At 38.9% G+C, this 20,216-nt stretch overlaps 1 protein-coding gene across 5 annotated transcripts in view; it reads left to right on the top strand.

The window, feature by feature from the left end:
* The window catches only part of LRBA (LPS responsive beige-like anchor protein), an 841,444-nt gene that overhangs the window by 61,858 nt on the left and 759,370 nt on the right, over positions 1–20,216 (top strand). For 3 of the 5 annotated variants that reach the window (XM_064585152.1, XM_064585151.1, XM_064585148.1), the window contains exons 1-2: positions 5,378–5,514; positions 5,854–6,293. In XM_064585152.1, the coding sequence (XP_064441222.1) occupies positions 6,078–6,293 (216 nt within the window). In that variant the 5' untranslated portion in view covers positions 5,378–5,514; positions 5,854–6,077. Of the gene's footprint in view, positions 1–5,127; positions 5,263–5,377; positions 5,515–5,853; positions 6,294–20,216 lie in introns of those variants that run through there. The other 2 variants (XM_064585150.1, XM_064585149.1) reach the window with 2 other exon arrangements.

The following is a 20,216-nucleotide window of genomic DNA, read 5'->3' as shown; positions in this document are numbered from 1 at the left end:
AACCCCCCACTTCCCTCTTGATGACTGAAATGGTAACCTACCACTTTCAGGAGACACATTGACCTCTCAGAGACCTCACCTGGACAAAAATTCAGAATTTAGCTAACAATACCAATAGTTATTCTAGGGATATACACTTACATAGATTGCAAAGATGGGATGGGGTGGTGGTACATTTCTTTTTTTTTTTTTTTTAAAGATTTTATTTATTTATTTGACAGAGAGATAGAGAGAGAGAACAAGTACGCAGAGAGGCAGGCAGAGGGAGAGGGAGAAGCAGGCTCCCCGCTGAGCAGGGAGCCCGATGCGGGGCTCGATCCCAGGACCCTGGGATCATGACCCGAGCCGAAGGCAGCCGCTTAACCGACTGAGCCACCCAGGCGCCTTGGTACATTTCTTTGTAGTATCATGACAACTATTAACTTACTATCATAAGGGACCACTGTAAATGAGATACCTATTTACACACTACTTAAGAAAAAGATAGAGATGGGAAAATAGAAAAGACAAATCAACCAACCTAGTCTATGTCCATGCCAACTACACTAACTACTACATTAATATTTTATGTCTTAAAAAGTATGTCTTGGCTAGCATACTTGCTCAAAGCAGAGTTGCCCTTTACAAAGCCTCTACCTCTTTTGTGACATACACAAGGGAAAAAAGAATTTAAAAATTCCCAAAATGTGGGGCACCTGGGTGGCTCAGTCGTTAAGCGTCTGCCTTCGGCTCAGGTCATGATCATAGGGTCCTGGGATTGAGCCCCGCATCAGGCTCCCTGCTCTGCGGGGAGCCTGCTTCTCCCTCTGCCTCTGCTTATCTCTCTCTCTCTGTATCTCATGAATACATAAATAAAATCTTTAAAAAAAAATTCCCAAAATGTAGTAAGTTAATGTGGATCATTTTGAACTTCTAGATATTAAACAATCAATCATATAAACTTTTAATCTTGAACTTTTGAGTTTCCAACCATTAAAGAAGGTGATGTTTTTTCCCTTTAAATTAAATTGTTCCCATAATCTAATGCCCAATAAAAATATCATTAATAAAACTACTAGCATAAAAATTTTATTTAACATTAGTAAGATTTAATGAATGTTTCACTTTCTCACAAGGAGGGTGCTGCAAGCCAGGACCATGTATTTCCAGTCTATGATACCATAAGTGATGAGAAATAACAATTTGAAGAAAACTTCAAATCCAGAGATACACATCCAGGCTCATAGCAAATCATGTGGGTGGTAGCTTTCCCCTAAATTATCATTTCAACTATATGCTAGCAAAATGCCAATAAGTTACATTTGGGTGGGTTAGGTATTCTTTCTGGTAGAAAGAAAATTCCATCCCATCTTTTCTATCAAAATTTTCTTTCTATATAGGTAAGGGTTTATAGATCAATAATCTTGATTTCACCATGAAATTACATTCTCTTTGCCTGAGTTCCTCTGAGTTATGCACAGGCTTCCTGTTCTGAATCTACTGTTTTTTCTTCTTCTTTTTTTTCCTGCTATGGTTTTTAACATATGCTGAAGGCAAGTAAAATTATGAAAAATTTTAGTCCTTAATTCTGTCAAGATGGTGATGTCCAAGAAATACAAAGTGGATGGTGATAAAAAAAACTTGAGCCTGGCTTTACAGGAAGAATCTTTTTTCCCCCCTTTCTTCCTTTTTGTGTAGCATTTGAGCATATAATGTAGGGATACAAGTATTGCAGTTCTGTAAATTCACCTGCTGAAAGTTTATATGAAATCTTTTGACTAGAAAACATCCATTATAGTACCAAAAAGATAAACAAATTCTAACAAATGGTAAATGGCTTTCCATATTAAGATAGCCATTTATACAAAGATCCTACCCCCTTTAACTGGCAGTAGTTGTATAGATTTAAGCAAGGGCTTTCAGGTGAGAAAACTTAAAGCAAGCATTTTTAGAGTTTTAACTCAATCCAAATAATATGTTTTGAGTACCTACAATGTTCAGGATTGTGCCATGAAGGAGCTTAGTAGTTGATGGACAGATAGTTCACCCTGAAGCACTCTGATTTTATTCTTTTGACGTAAACAGCTATTGTATTCTAACTGTGGCTAGAAATGAAGTTTCCTCTTCTACCTTTCATATGCTTCCTTCTGAACCCCCATTCTTTGCTATGTATTTTACTGTAACCAGGAGCAAAGTCAAGCAGGAAGTTGGATAATTCTGAAAAACTGTAAAAAAGAGTTGACAATTTTTTTGGGAAATATTTGGGTAATTTTCTTATATCCCCTTTTGTTTCACCAGTAGAATAGTGTTAACAGTGAGCTGGCAAATCCATGACAGACACAAACCTTAGCCCCATTTAGATTGAATAACTGTGACCACACTGTGTTTAGGACATGTTCATTGTCATCTCCTTCTTGATGGCAGATGTTTATTTAGCAAATACTTTACTAGCAATTGTATGCCAGATATATTAACATACTTGAGGGGCGCCTGGGTGGCTCAGATGGTTAAGAGTCTGCCTTCCGCTGGGGTCATTATCTCAGGGTCCTGGGACTGAGTCTCACATCAGGCTCCTTGCTTAGCGAGGAGCCTGCTTCTCCCTCTGCCTGCCACTCCCCCTGCTTGTACTCTCCCTCTCTCTCTGGCAAATAAATAAATAAAATCTTAAAAAAAAAAATACTCAAGGTAAGACTATTTGCCCAAATCTGGGGAGACAAGATGCTTTAATAGAAGCCTTTCATTAATGCCTCTCTACCTCAAATGTGCCTCCTTGTCTCCTTCCCTACAGATGTGTTAAAGGTCAAATGAAAGTTGTCTTTCTACTTCAGGGACACCTGACTCCCTCTTATTCCAGACTTACTTTTTTTTTAAGGATTTTTAAAAAAATCTATTAGAGAGAGAGACACACACAGCGAGAGAGGGAACACAAGCAGGGGGAGTGGCAGGCAGAGGGAGAAGCAGGTTTCCCACAGAGCAGGGAGCCCGATACGGGACTCGATCCCAGGACCCTGAGATCATGACCTGAGCCGAAGGCAGACGCTTAATGACAGCCACCCAGGCGCCCCAGACTTATTCATTTACCAATCTGAAATATATATGTATTATTTATTTTATTAATTTTTAAAGATTTTATTTATCTGTTAGAGAACACAAGCAGGGGAAGGGCAGGCAAGGGGAGGGGCAGGCTCCCCACCTAGCAAGGAGACTGATGGGGGGGCTCGATATCAGGACCCTGGGATCAGAACTGAGGGGAAGGCAGACGCTTAACCGACTGAGCCACCCAAATGTCCCACAATCTGAAATTTAAATCTGAGGTGTTTAGTTTTTCAGGGATTTAAGGAAAGGCAAGCCATTCATGTGGCTTGCCTCTTACCCTGGCAATACATGAATCACCAATTCAGATCATGAGAAAAATGTCTGCTCCATCTTTGGAGTGTCCGCTTATTGCAAAACAAGTCTTTAACAAACATTTGCAAACATAGGCGATTTGGTGAAGTCAAATTCATTTTAGTGTTTTTAAAAGGTGTACCACTTTTCTGAAGATACCCTGATGCTTCTTGTCATATCTCATGTTACCTCCCTCCCTCCAAATTTCCATGTGATAGTTGGAATTCCGTTTCCTTTTCAAGCCCATCCCAACCCTTTCTCTAGGCAATTATTATTTTTTTTAAAATTTATTTATTTGAGACAGAGAGATACAGAGAGAGAGAGAGAGAGAGAGTAGGAGCAGTGGGGAGAGGCAGAGGGAGAGGGAGAAGCAGACTCCCCGCTGAGCAGGGAGCCCGATGCGGGGCTCGATCCCAGGACCTGGAGATCATGACCTGAGCCGAAGGCAGACGCTTAACGACTGAGCCACCCAGGCGGGACCTCTCTAGGCAATTATTACATCTCTCAAACCAATATATTTTTTTCTTCTGGCTCCTTCCTGGTACTTCCTAACTTTTACCTGACTTCACTTTTTCTTCACTTTCATTTTAGGGAACTACTAGTATGTTAAACATCATTTTTTAATTCTTTTAATTCTTATGACTTCAAAGAGTACATAAGGGTGAAAAACCACTTTCTTTAACGATACTTGTTTTTCACTAATGCATCAGGAAGAATACTTTATTGTTAATAGTGAGGGTGGAGGGGGAGGACACATTACGATGACCTGTGCTGGTTTCAATCCTAATGTAACTTATCTTTTAAACTAATCTGAGAATGAGGCGAACCTAACTTTCACACTGGAAAATTACGAGAGTAAAAAAACCCCTGAGATCTACAGGCAAAATTAACCCCGCCTCCACGCTGTTTGGAGCAGCTGTCTCAGGAATCCTCCCTTCCTTAGCCTGTGGGAGAGGTTTGGTGGGGCGGCAGCTGCAAAGCAAGGAATCTTTCCCATTCCTCATGGACACGTGGCCCCTCCCATCTTCTTCCAAGCGGTGGCAGCTGCTGGGGCATCCCAGTGGAAATCTCTAAGTCTTCACGGAGCGCCGCGGGCGGGCAGCAGCTGAACGCAGTCAGGGGTGGGGACTCTCTGCTCCCTTTAGACAAGGAAAGCAGCCTCGCTGGCTCCAGCGCTGCCACTTCTCTGGCTCATAGCAGTCCCTCAGGTGTCCTTCTTCAAGTCCAGGAAGACACCTTGGAAACGTGGGGCGGGTTCTCCGCGCGCTAGGAGACCCTACGGTAACTTAACAACAGAAGAAGCTTCAGAATCACCTCAGCACTTGTCAAAGCACCTTCCCAGGTCGTGGGTGGGGGGTGTACGCGTGTGTGCGGGGAGAGTCGGCGCCTGGTACGAAACGTCTCTTCTGGCCGGTCCGGGACACACCTGGTGTTATTTGGGCAAAGCGCCCGCTAGCGTGCCCACCTTCACACGCAGTCCTGCCTGCAAGCCCGCGCCTGGCGCCTTCGCCCTTTCGCGGCCCCCTAGGCCTCCCGCGCTTCCCCACCCCGCCACACGCTCGCCTCCGCCTTCGCGGGCGCCCGCCCCACCGTCCCGCGCGCTCGCGCTCGCGCTCGCGCACGCGCACGCCGCGCCCGGCGGCCCTCGGCGCTGTCATGGCGGCGAGGAGCAGCTTCAGTGGGCGCAGGGGCATTCGCGCGAGCCGTGGCGGGGCGAGCTGTGGCAGTAGCAACCTCACCACCGCCGGCAGCGTCAGCCGCGGTGTCCATAGCGCTAGCAGCGGCGGTTTTTGCAAAGGCTGAGCGCAGGGGTCGGGCGGGCCAGGAAGCCATGGAGTTCTGTGCAGCCGCGGACTCCCGGGGAGCAGACTAGGGAAACTTGGAGGCTGCGACCAGGTGCACTGACCTCTCTCTCCTCCCTCTCCTCGCCGTCGCCGCCGGGCCTCCCCTCCCTCCCTGCCACAACACACACCTCCCCTCCTCTCGCCGTCGAACCTCAGGTGCCTGGGTGCTCCACTCCTCCCCCTGGGCCGAGCGTTGAGAGTAATCACCGCCCCCTTCCCCCGCCTTTTCCTGCCCTGGATCTCCGCCGCCGCCTCCGTCTCGCGGCTCCCTGGCCGGGGGTGAGGACGAGTCCGGAGTATCGGGGTGAGGAGGAACTTTCTACTTCTGTGGTAGCTTGGGCGGTCCCTCCTTTCCTCGGACCCTTCATTTCCCAGCGACAGGTCCTCTTTCCGTGCACCTGTGAGGAGAGGTAGCCCTGCGCCTGGAACCTGCGAGAGTGTGGGGGAGGAGTGAACCTGTTCAGGGGCCTCTTGAACCCGCCTTCACTCAGAACCTACCTCTTTGAGCCAGGGAGGTTAGCGGGTGGCTGGTAGTAAGGTCCCTTTAGCAACTTATTTGACGGACGGTAACTATTTCCTTCTCCCCCCACAAAACCCTAAAACAAAACCTAGCGTATTTAACATTTATCTAATCTTCCAATAGGGTTTGGCGTTGTTGTCAGCCTCGGGGAGCGAGATTGGACAAATATTCTCCAAGAGGAGGAGGGCGACGCCAAGGACTTTCCCCATCAACTGCTTTTGGGGTTTCTCCGCAACTTGGAAGAGTGACCCTTTTCCTGTTGTGTTGCGTGTGTGTGCTTATTCCTAGTGCAGCAATTGCTGTCCCATAGTGACTCCGAGTTGTCCTTTCTCATGAACTAGCTAGCAATGGCTAGTGAAGACAATAATGTCCCTTCCCCGCCACCAACAGGTGATGACGGGGGAGGTGGAGGGAAAGAAGAAACCTCTGCTGAAGAGGGTGCATTGTCCCTGAAACCAGGGCTCCCCATCAGGGGCATCAGAATGAAATTTGCCGTGTTAACGGGGTTGGTTGAAGTTGGAGAAGTATCCAATAGGGATATTGTAGAAACTGTCTTTAACCTGGTAAGTAGATACCTATTTTATAAGCATATATTCTTCTCAGTGGGTTGGGGAACTAGACGTTAAAGTTGGAGCCATGTGCTTGACTCAGATTGCTGATGGCTTTTTCCATGGATGGAAGCACAAAATTCTACTGACCTAAATGAAAGAATTTTTTTGTATTTTTCAGCTTAAGGGGAATTATGTAAATTTAGGTGCTCCAGGTTTTGTGAAAGTGAACAGATCACGTTTGTGCTAAGGAAATAATTGTTGCTTGGAATTATTTTGTGGGGGTTCCAGTGGAGGAGTTTTATTATATAAACTTTTTTTTTCTTGGGATATATAACTAAGTCTGCATTTCTCTTTAACATTTTAAAGATATTTTCGTGACTTTTTTTGGACTTGAGAAATAAATGCCCTACATACTACTTACTCTTTTGAGTCTGCCTAAGTTACGTTTTGCTGTAAGTTTTGAACATGAAACTTTTGTTCACAGATGAACAAAGATTTGTTCATGATGAAAGATTAATTTGCCACAAAGTATATTTTGATCAGTTTTATTTTTAGACATAACTAACAAAAAATTAAATTTTGGAATGAATTTAGGGTTACATCTTGTGAAAATTGAATGGCAATTTGAAAAGAGAATTCTGGCAGATCCAGTATAACCGAATCTATTTCTTTGGTGAATGCATGTCTAGCAGTAAAGCATACTTGGTTATTGGAAGTTGCCGGTTACACTGTGAACTGTGAATGTTATTTTTGAAAGGTGGATAAGCAATACTTTTTCTCTACTCCATTCTTAGAAATGGTTATTTCTAATGGGAACGTTTTAGATTTCTTTACTGCAACTTCTATTGCCCATCAATTTGAAGAATGAAAGGTAAATTTGGCCTTAAAAATACTTCCACCTCTTCTGCCTACTTACCTGTGTTAGAAGATAACAGATGGGAACAAATATGAATGTATAATAGCTGTAATAACTGTTTAGTACTCTTCCCTTTTGCCTGTGTGTTTTCAAGGTTAGGCTTGTTTTATTCCAGGGCAGTTAATTATTTCCTTCACTAGACCTTTACCAATAGTCTGGTCACCTGCAGTACAACTTCTAGAATGAGAAAGGAGCTAAATGAAATTCACTTGCTATTAGAGTATAAGAACTTTGAACAATAGGGTATTTTCTACCATTTTGTTTGCTTATATATAAATAACAGACACACATGTACACATTTTTAAAAAACTATATATATGGAAATGTTCAAATATATACAAAAACAGGATAGTTCTCTGGTATCTGTTATCCAGTTTCAACAATTATCAAAACTTTGGGGATCTAGTGTGTTTGTGGTCTTTAAAAGTTTGTAAGTCTCAAGGAGGTAAATGGTAAATTGATTCATTCCTCTACCTCAAAATAGACTTGAAAACTTTTTTTTTTAATTTCTTTTTCTGTTTCTAAACCTCATGTACCTTGAGGACAAACAGAAATCTGTGGTGGTGATATAGCCCATAATTAGTTGTTTGTGTGTGAAATATAATATTCCACTGGCAAAGGAGAATTCGGACTCCTTTGTTCTTTAGAATGCGCTGTGTGAAGGTGGACAACCAAACATGAGTTACCTGCATTTTATTAAGGAAAATCCAAATTCTGTAGTAATGGTTTGCTTATATGCTGCCTAGAATTGTAGGCCTGGTAGAGATAGAAGATTATTGGTTAAATTCTGCACAGCTACATGTTTTCAGAGTAATAGGTGTCTGGTAAAAGGAGAGGGAAACTGGTCAGTTACACCTCTTCTTCACCTCATTCTCTTCTCATGTAGAGCACAGGATTAGATTAGTTCCTCCCTTTTCCATTCTCCCTTACAATACTTTATATGTTCCTTCATGGATATGTAGGGTCTTGGCCAGTCTTTAGAAAATCTTGAGAACTGAAATTTTGGGAATCTGGTAAGCTAGTCCGTCTCAACATTGTTAGTACCACGGCACCTAAATATTTCCTGATAGTTATCAGCCTTAATCTGCTCAAAGAAGGAAATGACATTAATAATAATGATTTTACAGAAGTTATGATGTTTACTATGTGCCAGGCAATGGGCCAAGTGCTTTACATATGTTTTAAAATTCTTCTTTCAATAACTTTACTATATATCTCATTTTATAGATGAGGAGACTGAGACCCTGAAAGGTTGAATAGATTGCTTACAATTTGGTGATTCTTAGAATGGCAGTCTTTCCAGGAGTACATCTGTCTCTTGAGTTGTTGTAGAATTGTTTGCTTCTCTGAGCAGGTATTTATAGCTCAGGCATAACTTTCCTCAATATAAGAACACCTAATATTAATGATGAAATCTCCATCAGTAAAATTCATTTCTTTCTTTCTCTCTTTTTTTTTAAGAGAGTGAACGTGTGCTGAGGGAATGGGGAGAGGGAGAGAGAGAGAATCTTTTTTTTTTTTTTTAAGGTACACACAGTAAAGTTTATTTTGGTGCATGGTATACTTAACTGCATTAAAAATAAATTAATCAGCAAATTCCTGCCTGGCTCAGCTCTGGTTTATGTAAATAGTACCCAGCTGTATTGAGTTACAAGGTGTTACTATCTCCCCACACAGAGGGGGCTTCACTGTAGAACTCAAAAAGGAGAGACTCTTCAGCAGACTACACCCTAAGCCCAGACCCCGACTTGGGGATTGATCTCATGACCCTGAGAAGATGACCTGAGCCAAAATCAAGACTCAGAGGCTTAACTGACTGCGCCATCCAAGCGCCCCTCATTTCTTCCTCTAACATTCAAATAACTTTCACAAAACTGCTTTAAGAAGTAAAAAAACTGCTTAAAAGCAGACCATTTTTCTGGTCATTCAGTTGGTTTTTTTACTTGGCATGTGGATGCAGAAAGATTATCATTAACATTTTTTATAGTCAGTATATTGGATTAAAATTTATAAAATTGTGAAAATATAGAATACAGACAGAAGAATATGTAATATGTGTAAGTAATGAAGTATTATAATGATATTAGCCCTGTGAATCTTCTTACTTAACCAGTATATTACCAGTATCACTGAATTGTGTTCTCCTTTATCCTACTTTCACTGGATTTTTAATTAGTAAGTTTAAACTATTTTAGTTATTATAACTTTTCCCTATTTTTGACTCATTTTGTTAAAGTAGATTATGTCCTACTGATTGTTTTTTACTGATTACGTGTTAGCTGCTTTAAGTAATAATATTTGTGCTGTTAAAATTAACAACTTCCCCTCCCCTGGAGTTGTCCAATTAGTGGTAAAGCCATACATACTTCCAGAGATCTTTACAAAGTGCTGCCTCCTAAATTTGCTAATGTAGCTTGACCTTACTGTAACTTGACCAAAATTCCTTTGAAATTTACCACTGTTCTTGTAATTTCTTTTGCAAATCTGTTTTATAGGTAAGTTTTGATTAATAGTACACACCTGTGTATCCAAGTATTTGAAAGTTTTAGTCAATGTTTACATTTTTCTTGCTGCAACTTAAAACCATTTCATTTTTTTAAAATCTGTATGCTAAAATCATTTGTCAGACATTTGGACCCAGAGTAATTAATGTATTGGCATGTTTTCAGGAACTTGTTACTGAGTTTAAGGCTTCCATCAGGTCTTTAAAGGTATTCAGTTCAAGAATAGTGTTTCCCATGGGCTAGTGACAAATACATGTTTTAATGAAATTTGTTTAATAAGTATATGATTTTAATTAAAATGTTAAAGCTTAAAAGGTAGAACATAACTTTTTATGACTCATTACATGTCATTTGATACAGGTCCTGCTAAAGATACTAACGGTGCAAACTTGTGATACCTATAGGACCTGAGCACATCACATAGAGGCTCCGTTCATTTGTATTGACTGTGTGCAGAGGGTGTACTTGTAGACTTAGAGAGGCAGTTTCTATTCCATTCTGGTTGGTTGTTGGACTACAGTAACATGGGCCCAAAGGTGTCATAGCTTTTGATTTTTCAGGAAGAATTGGAAATCGATATTTTAAAAAATAACATTTTAAAATGTCCAATTAAAATACTACAAACTACTGTGTGAGACATATAAAATTTCAGGTAGTTATTTTTCAAGCCTTTAATATGAATGTTTATTAGAAAGATAATAACACAAAATGCTTCTTAATGTGCTCCCCCAACCCCCATGAATTTGTACATCATGTTGTAAGTAATAGGAAACTTGAACTGGTTTTAAACACAATAAAAAGGATTTATAGGCTCATTTATCTCTAAGTCCAAAGGTAGGGCAAGACTTAGAGTAACAGTAGTATTAAAGATCAGTTTCTTTCCATTTCTGTTCTGCTTTCTTCAGTCTGTTGCTGTTCCTCTCATGATTGTGGGATGGCTGCTAGTAGTGGTTGGGACCATGTATATTTTTGTTCACATCTCTTGGGAGAGCCTCACTGTCCTAACATTCCAAGTAAGAGTCATGACCTGATTAGTGAACTAGTGACTGTGGTCATTGAAATGGTTGATTGGCTTAAGCAAACCAGGGCCAACTACTATACCTAAGGATGGGGTTGATTTTCTCTGAAGTACATGGCATGTCTGGGGAGAGGTAGATACACAGAAAAATCTGGGTAAGAGACTGAAAGGGTAGGGCGCCTGGGTGGCTCAGTTGGTTAAGTGTCTGACTTTGGCTCAGGTCATGATCTTGGGGTCCTGGGATCCAGCCCCGAGTCCGGCTCCATGCTGGGTGTAGAGCCTGCTTGGGATTCTTTCTTCCTCTCCCTCTGCCCCTTGCCTGCTTGCTCTCTCTCTCTCTCAAATAAAATCTTTAAAAAAAATTGAAAGGGTAAATGGATAGTTGGATAAGTGACCGATGATGTCCACTATTCTTTTCAAAGATACTTGTTTAAGAGGAAGAAAGTCATTCATTACCTCAACACCCTATTGGGATTTTGAGCAAGTTTTTTTAAACTCTTTGTACTATAGTTTTTCCTATGTACAAGGGGGAAACTACACTGTAGCCAGGATTAAATGAATAAATACTTGTAAAGCACTTAAAATAATGTGTGGTACATTGAGTGCTATTATAATTATTTACTGTTATTTTAATGTTTGTTTAGATAGTTAAGTCATCATATTCCAACCTTATAATTTTTTATTTCTATATAGCTATTACCAGCCTCATTGGCTCTGCAATATACTATATAGTTCTTCTGAATTTATTTAATAGCCATGGTGATTTTTTAGAAATGACTTGTTTTTAAAAACCTTGTTGAGGTATAATTTACATACCATAAAAATCACTTGTTTTAGTATACAATTTAGTGATTTTTATCAAGTTTACAGAGCTGTGCAGGCATTACCACAATCTAATTTTAGAACATTTACATCCTGTGTTCAAGATGTTTCATAGTTTTAGCTCTTGCATTTAGGCCTGTGATCCATTCTGAGTTGATTTTTTAAAAAAAGTTTTATTTATTCAAATAATCTCTACACCCAACATGGGGCTCAAACTCACAACCCTGAGATCAAGAGTCCCACCCTCTTCTAAGTCAGCCAGGTGCCCCCATTTTGAGTTGGTTTTTGTATGTGACAGAATGATAAGATAGAGTCTAAATTCATCTTTTTGTATGTGGCTATTACTGCTCTTTGTTGAAATGGGTATTCTTTCCCGCTGAATTTTGTCAAAAATCGGTTGACCATAAGTGTAAGGATTCGGTTGACCATAAGTGTAAGGATTTATCTGGACTTTTTTTCCTTTGATCTGTATGTCTGTTCTTTACCACAGCCACACTATCTTAATTACTGTAGCCTTGTGGTAAGTTTTGAAATAGCGATGTGTGTCCTTTTACTTTACTTTTTTTTTTTTTCTCCAAGGTTGTTTTGGCTATTCTTGGTTCTTTGCATTTCTGTGTTAATTGTAGGATCAGCTTGTCAGTTTCTGTGAAAAAAGCAAGCTGGGATTTTGATGGGGAGGTGTTGAACCTATAGATAACTTTGAGGAATACTGAGTTTTCCATTCCATGAATATGGACTGTCTTTCCATTTATCGAGGTCTTCCTTAATTTCTTTAATCAATGTTTTATAGTTTTCACTGTATGAGGAGATGAATTATTTGAGTAAAAAAATTTTTTTTTGCTATTGAAATGCTTTAGGTAGCTTTTTTTTTTTTTTTAAACCCTACATAATCTTTTTTTTTTAAAAAAGATTTTATTTATTTGACAGAGAGAGAGGGAACACAAGCAGGGGGAGTGGGAGAGCGAGAAGCAGGCTTCCCGCGGAGCAGGGAGCCCGACGTGGGGCTCGGTCCCAGGACCCTGGGATCATGACCTGAGCTGAAGGCAGATGCCTAACGACTGAGCCACCCAGGCGCCCCAATCTTTTTTTTTTTTTTTTTTTTAAGATTTTATTTACTTATTTGAGAGCGAGCGCTTGAGAGGGGGGAGGGTCAGAGGGGAGAAGCAGACTCCTCCCCTCCCCCCCAGCAGGGAGCCTGATGCAGGACTCCATCCTGGGTCTCCAGGATCATGACCTGAGCCAAAGGCAGTCTCCCAACCAAGTGAGCCACCCAGGCGCCCTTTAGGTGGCTTTGTGCATTGAAATTTCTAGAAGTGGAATAAATGGTTCAAAGTATATGAACATTTATATAGATCATGAGTAGATATTGTTAGTTTGTTTATTAATGTTGATAATTAAAAGAAATGTAGGTGAATTGATGAATTTTAAAAACTTCATAGTTTCTTGGAGGTGATAGATTTGATCATTTAAGTCCCTGCAGGTATACATTCTTGTTTCCATTTAAATTGGTTCATTTTAAACTGAGAAATCATTTGGAAAACTGAAAAGTCAGAATTTTTCTTTTGTTTGTGAATTAATAGAGGAAGCTTTTTGTTTTTCATACTGACCTAGCCTAATTTATCTAGTATATTTAGTTTTTATATTATAAAGTATTTCTTTCCACACATATATTTTTAAAAATATTTTTAATAGTTTTTGTATATGTGAAAGAAAAATATCCAGAATGCATTTTTGTTTTATAGTACTTAGGTAATAAATTGTTTTATTTATCTTTGTACCTCTAGAATTTTTAGTGTTTGGTACTTCAAAAATGTTTGTTAAATTAAGTGGAAATGTCCTAGTCTTATCATTTAATAAATTAGTCATTAGGAAGCCTAGTTTGATTCTTTCTTGCAAAATGTATGTTGTTAAGACCTTAATCTATATTTCTTTCAGTATTTCCTATTTCTTATGAAGATACTTTTCAGGTAGCTCGCATTTTCACTGTACAATTTTGAGTTACCTCAATATCTGTTTTACCACTAAGGGACAATTTTGTTAATTTATTTTCAGGATATTCTCTTAACCTGCTTTAAGGTAGTTTTTCCTTTTCTCTAGTATTATGTCATGTAATGGGATATATACTCAGAAACCTACTTGTATGCAGTGAGTCTTTCCAGTGAGTCTTTGGCTTAAAAGCTGTTGGGACAATACCCAAAGTAAAAAACAAAAGAAGGAAACAATAAAAAAAATGTAGAGAGTACATGAATTCTTTCTAATTTGCTAAACTAACTTCATAAAACACTACTAGTTTTACATTTTTAAGGTGTTTTGTGTGTCTTTGTGTATCTTTTCTGATTCTTCAGAGATTTAATTGGATTTGTATAGAAGTAATATATGTGTAAAAGTAATATATGTTAAGTACAGAATTTCTTGTTGATGGAGGTTGTGGAAGACTGCATATTAGGGATTTTGTAGAGCAGATTCTTGCTTTGGGTAGGAAATTGGATACCAAATGACTTCTAAGGATATATAACTGTCTGATGTTCATGCTCTAATTTTTGTTAGAAACAAAATGCACCTGGGTGTTTGCATTTATTTCTCAGACTTCTTTTGACCAGAGTTATCAGTCTTTTAGTAATTTATATTCTAAAAAAATTGCAGTTTATTTATTTAGAAAGATTTTATTTATTTATTTGACAGAGAGAGAGACAGTGAGAGAGGGAACACAAGCAGGGGGAGAGGGAGAAGCAGGCCTCCAGCTGAGCAGGGAGCCTGATGTGGGGCTCGATCCCAGCATCCTGTGATCATGACCTGCGCGGAAGGCAGACGCTTAACAACTGAGCCACCCAGGCACCCCCAAACTTGCAGTTTTAGAGCGAGGTGAGGGGCTGGATTTTCCATGTATAGTTTTAGAGAAAGATGAAAACTGATGAGGTCTCAATTATGTTTTATTAGAAATATGTCTATTGCTTGGGAACTGAAAAAGATATTCTTTTTGCCTAATGAGATCTTTATTTAGTGAATACTAACTTCATTGGTGTGGAATTTTTATTTATAAAAATCTCAGTAAATCTTATAAAGCTATGAGAATTGTAAATAATTAGGCCTCTGATGAGGTTTTTGGGTTTTGTTGTTTCTAGTGGAAATACTTTTCTCATAAAGTAATACAAATATGTAATCTTCTTAAAATTTTATTTATTTATTTATTTATTTATTTATTTATTTATTTATTTATTTATGTAAGAGAGAGAGCATGTGCGAGTGGGAGGGAGGGGCAGAGGGAGAGGCAGAGAATCCCAAGCACGCTCCATGCTGAGCCAACTCTATGGGGGGCTTGATCTCATGACTCTTGAGATCATGACCTGAGCCAAAATCAAGGGTTGGACACTTAATGGACTGAGCCACCCAGGCACCCAATACAAATATGTTATCTTAAATCCTATTTATATCTAGTTGAATCTAGTCTTCATGATCTTTGGGCTTCAATATTGTGAATAAAAGTAATTATTATATCTCAGAGCTTATAAATAACATTTGTATATGAAAACATTTTAACACGAAGCATTTTTTAAAAAGTGTTGGTTTTATGTTAATACATGAAACTTAAAAAAAATAGGCCTGATAATTATATGATAGTTAATCAGTTTCAAATGGGTGTCAACAAATCTAGGGGCACCTGGCTGGCTCAGTTGGAAGAGCTTGAGATTCTTGATCTTGGGATTGTGAGTTTGGACCCCACATTGGGTGTAGAGATTACTTAAATAAAACTTTGAAAACAAACAAAAACCCAAATGTTTTCTAGAAACAAAGTAGGCTTGGATTTAAGAGAATGATTGGTATCTGAAATGGAGGAAGAATATTAATTATTAAAGAAAATTATATAAAGGTATTATAAAATGATTAACATCACTGACTCATTTTCTTAGATCAAATTTCTGTGAAATTAATAGACATCAAGCATACACAAAATCCATAACAATAATTTTCCTTACTGTAGGTGTCTGTGGATGGGTAAGGCAGTGCTAGTGGCCAGAAGTATGAGTGGGTGATTTTGTTAGTTTACCAAAACATGTGGATTTATGGTTCTTAATCTATTTTCAAAGTTCTAGAGGGGAAGGGGGTGGGGGGATGGGTTAGCCTAGTGATGGGTATTAAAGAGGGCATGTACTGAATGGAGCACTGGGTGTTATACGCAAACAATGAATCATGGAACACTACATCAAAAGCTAATGATGTATGGTGATTAACATAAGATAATAAAAAAAGATTCTTTTGGGTTCACAGTTTTTATTTTCGGTGTTGGTGGGATGATCTATGGCTCTTGAGGTAGGGGAAACATACATTGATAATTGATATGCTTTTGAGTTGAAAGTAATGTTATTTTGGTTATAATAGATAATAGCGATATCTAAGACTTACTGAGTGTGCCAGGTTCTGTTCGATGTATTAACCCAATTTAATTCCTACAGTTCTCACAGGTAGTTAGGTGTTTCTGCCAAAATCCTTATGTTCTGCAAAAGCGGACTAAATAATAGGATTTATGGGGGAAAAATAGGATTGGGGTGGGCCATTCAAAACCTGTGGCACCTTGTGACCAGAATACTAAAAAAATCAATAATCCTGATGAAAATAGTAGGGAGATTAAATCTCTACTAGTATTTTTTTTTTTTTAAGATTATTTATTTATTTATTTGACAGAGACATAGCAAGAGAGGGAACACAAGCAGGGGGAGTGGGAGATGGAGAAGCAGGCTTCCCTCTGAGCAGGGAGCCTGATGTGGGGCTCGATCCCAGGACCCCGGGGTCATGACCTGAGCCGAAGACAGATGCTTAACGACTGAGCCACCCAGGCGCCCCTCTACTAGTATTTCCATGTTAGCATCACATTCACTTTCTGGTACTAACCCTGGAGCTTATGCTTTCTTGTTTGAGATGTAGGCTTGATTTCTTAACTTCCAGTAGACAACATTTTTATCAGTACTAAAAATCTGATCCAAGGTGTAGCTTTCCTCATTAATTCATTGTTTTAATACAGAGAGAAATATCTTTGCAATTTTTTCATTTGTACTTGCAGATTGTTGGATACTTAATGTTGTGGAAAAAGTATACTAGTTCTTGGAGTCATTAAACCAGGTACTATTTGCATTATAGGAAAGCAGTTCTGCAGTTTTTTAGGTTTACGTAAGATCTTTACATACTGCCAAGTATTTCTTTTTAATTCTGTTGGAAAAAATTACATATAAACCGGGATTGCATCTACATTATTCTACTCTTTAACAATCCTGTAGGAGGTAATTCAAGGCAAAGATGTAAGTTACAGCAGAACAGACTGTACTCTTTTAATATTCACTTTATAAATGATGAAACTGAGACAGAGAGTATAAGTAGCTTGCTTAAGTCACTGAGCAAGTAATATTGCTGAGATTCAAGCTCGGAATCCACAACCTGAGCTGTTAACCACTAAGCCGTATATGGTTTATAATTACAAAAAACCTTAAATGTAAAAAAGTGGCTTAAGGCATCTTTCAATTTAATTGAATAGGAACTTGGAAAGTATCTGGATTGTTTAGGAGCTGCCTAACATAGTCAAGATTTGCCTTATAGAAGGTAGGGGTTTTTTTTTCCCCCCTACTTTAAATACCTAAAATGCATGTTAGGAAAAGAGAGGTTTTAGTGAATGTGATTTTTATTTTTTATTTTTTGAATGTGATTTTTAAATTGGTTGGAATTAATGACATAGTTAATCATTATGCAAGATACTGGAATTTGCTCCTTTATTTCCATGGTTAAGATTTAGTTAGCTTAGGGGTGCCTGAGTGGCTCAGTCAGTTAAGCTTCTGCCTTAGGCTCAAGTCATGATCCTGGGGTGCTCAGCGGAGAGCCTGTTTCTTCCTCTTCCTCTGCCCCTCCCCCTCCCCCTACTCGTGCTCTCTCTTGCTCATGTTCACTCTGTCTCTCAAATACATAAAAAAATCTTTTTTTTTTTTAAGATTTTATTTATTTATTTTGACAGAGAGAGAGACAGCGAGAGAGGGAACACAAGCAGGGGAAGTGGGAGAGGGAAAAGCAGGCTTCCCGTGGAGCAGGGAGCCCGATGCAGGGCTCGATTTCAGGACCCCGAGATCATGACCTGAGCCGAAGGCAGATGCTTAATGACTGAGCCATGTAGGCACCCCTATCAAATACATAAAAAAATGTTAAAAAAAGAGTTAGCTTAACTTCCAGGATTGAAATGACCTTGTATATTGATCCTATAAGAAAGTAGATTTTTAAAAAATTTAAATTTTTAAAAAAATTTTATTTATTTTTTAAGTAAACTCTACCCCCAACGTGGGCCTTGAATTCATGACTCTGAGATCAAGAACCAGCCAGGTGCCCCAAGAGAGTGGGATTTTAATAATCTTTTTTGTGACTATATACTGATCACAGTGAGCACATTAATAGGAAAGGATAATGCTTTTGTTCATCAGTTGCAGAAGGTAATACCAGTTGTTGTCTTTGGTTATTTGTCAGGATGTATTTATAGGCTTCTAATGTTCATATGACCTTTCCTTGAAGTTGATTTGCTTTCATGATAGATTTACTCAATAAAGTACCATATACCCAAATTTATGGGACAAGATGATCTCTTCTTCCTATAAATTAGAGTATAAATTTAACTAGGGCTTAGCTTTTAAATTTTCAAATAAGACATTTATTTAAGAAGTCAAAGAATCAACTATGAAAAATTTTACATGTTGCTATTTTGACTAGACCTGTCTCTTTTATGCTTTAATAAAATGAGATTGTTCTGTTTTATGAAACATATATCTGTTTTTAATGGGATCAATCCATTCATTCATTTAATGAATATTTGTGGAGCAGAGATGGTGTGCCAGACATGGTGTCAGGTGGGTGCTGGGAATAAAACAATGAATAAGAGAGGTATGGACTTTGCCTTCATGGAGTTTAAAGTGTCTCAATTCTTGGGCCTCTCAGTACCCCATTTCTTTAACTATACATCTATCCTTCAGTTAATTAGATTGATTTTCTCATACTTTACAAGTATACCCCATTCTTATTCCTGTCTTTTGAAAATTAATCATCTTTGTGACATTTATAATTTTTTTTTAAAGGTTTTATTTATTTATTTGAGAGAGAGAGATTGAGAGAGAGCACATGAGAGGGGTTAGGGTCAGAGGGAGAAGCAGACTCCCTGCCGAGCAGGGAGCCTGATGTGGGACTCGATCCAGGGACTCCAGGATCATGACCTGAGCCAAAGGCAGTCGCCCAACCAACTGAGCCACCCAGGCACCCATTTATAATTAATATTAGGAGATGGTGATGATGTCTGTCATATATCTTTTACTAAGAATTCTTTATTTTCTCCCCTCTTACCCATCTAAAACTTCTAGACAATCTAATGGCAATATGTAAGTGAAATACAATGTGGTATTTAATTTCTGACCCTATTAAAACCCTATCTGGAATGAGGTGGCGGGGGGGGTGGGGGGAAGGATGCCATGTGGATGAATTTTTAACGTTCTTTATTGTTTTGCCAGTACATTTCTATTCTGACTTTGTTTTGGTAGAACCAAATTTGAGGGCGCTTGGTTTGTTCAGTTGGTAGGGCATGTGACTCTTGATCTTGAGGTTGTAGGTTTGAGCCCCACGTCGGGTGTAGAGATTACTTTAAAAAAAAATCTTAAAAAACACTGAATTTGAACTTTTAACTTTTTAGTGGTATTTAACAGTGCATTGTGGTTTGGTCTTTTCTGTGATCATTCTGGGTCATTAATTTGAATGTTGGTGTTTGAAATATGATTTGGAATACTGAATATTTCTGAATACCTTTCTCTCTCCTACATCTTCAGTATACTGCACTAGTTCAGTACTTGTCACTTTTTTCCTGTATAGTTGCAATAGCTTGCTTGCTGGTATTCCTGCTTCTCTAGTCTCTTCTTTAAAATACCTTCCACAACTCCTGGAAGTTGTGTAAAGTTATGTAAAGTTAAAATCTGACCGTTTGATTTTTCCTTTCAAAATCTTTCTATAGTTTTTCATTCTTTTCTGGGTAAAGGCCAGGTTCCTTAATATGACAGATAAGTAATCTGGATCTTGACTTATCTCTTGTCATTCCCTTCCTCAAACTTTGTACAATATTGAACTTTGAGGCTCTTAGAGTTTCTGCTCCCAAGTGACATGCCATTAATTATTGGTCAAGGGAAAGCATATGGCTATATTTGAATTTATCATGCCATGCTTGAGTTTCATAGGATGAAACTTAACTTCTTACAGTCAGAGACACTGAATATTGGAGAACAGGAAGATTATATTTCTTCATAGTTCTTAGATTTACTGATGTTTACTAAATGGTTGTCTCATACGTATGTCTTGCATCTCACTCTATTTCTTGGTTCTATTTCTAAAGTGTGTCCCTTAGTAGTTTTTTTTGGGGGGGGGGAGGGGCAGAGGAAGAGGGAGAGAGAATCTTAAGCAGGCTCTAGGCCCAGTGCAGAGTCTGACGTGGGCCTTGATCTTTGCAACCCTGAGATCATGACCTGAGCTGAAGTCAAAAGTTGGATGCTTAAACTGAGTGAGCCACCCAGGCGCCCAGTAGTTCTTTTAGTGAGGGTCTTTGAGTGGTAAACTCAGTATTTGTTTAGAAATTTCCTCATATTTCCCTTGATCTTGAATATAGTTTAGCTGGATGC

Source organism: Mirounga angustirostris, unplaced genomic scaffold (genome assembly GCF_029215605.1).
Source record: "Mirounga angustirostris isolate CCGP_5_RB_7025 unplaced genomic scaffold, mMirAng1.0.hap1 SCAF_2, whole genome shotgun sequence".
In the NCBI taxonomy this organism is placed as follows: Eukaryota; Metazoa; Chordata; class Mammalia; order Carnivora; family Phocidae; genus Mirounga; species Mirounga angustirostris.
The sequence above is the reverse complement of the archived record's forward strand: the minus strand, read 5'-3'. Positions and strand labels throughout refer to the sequence as shown.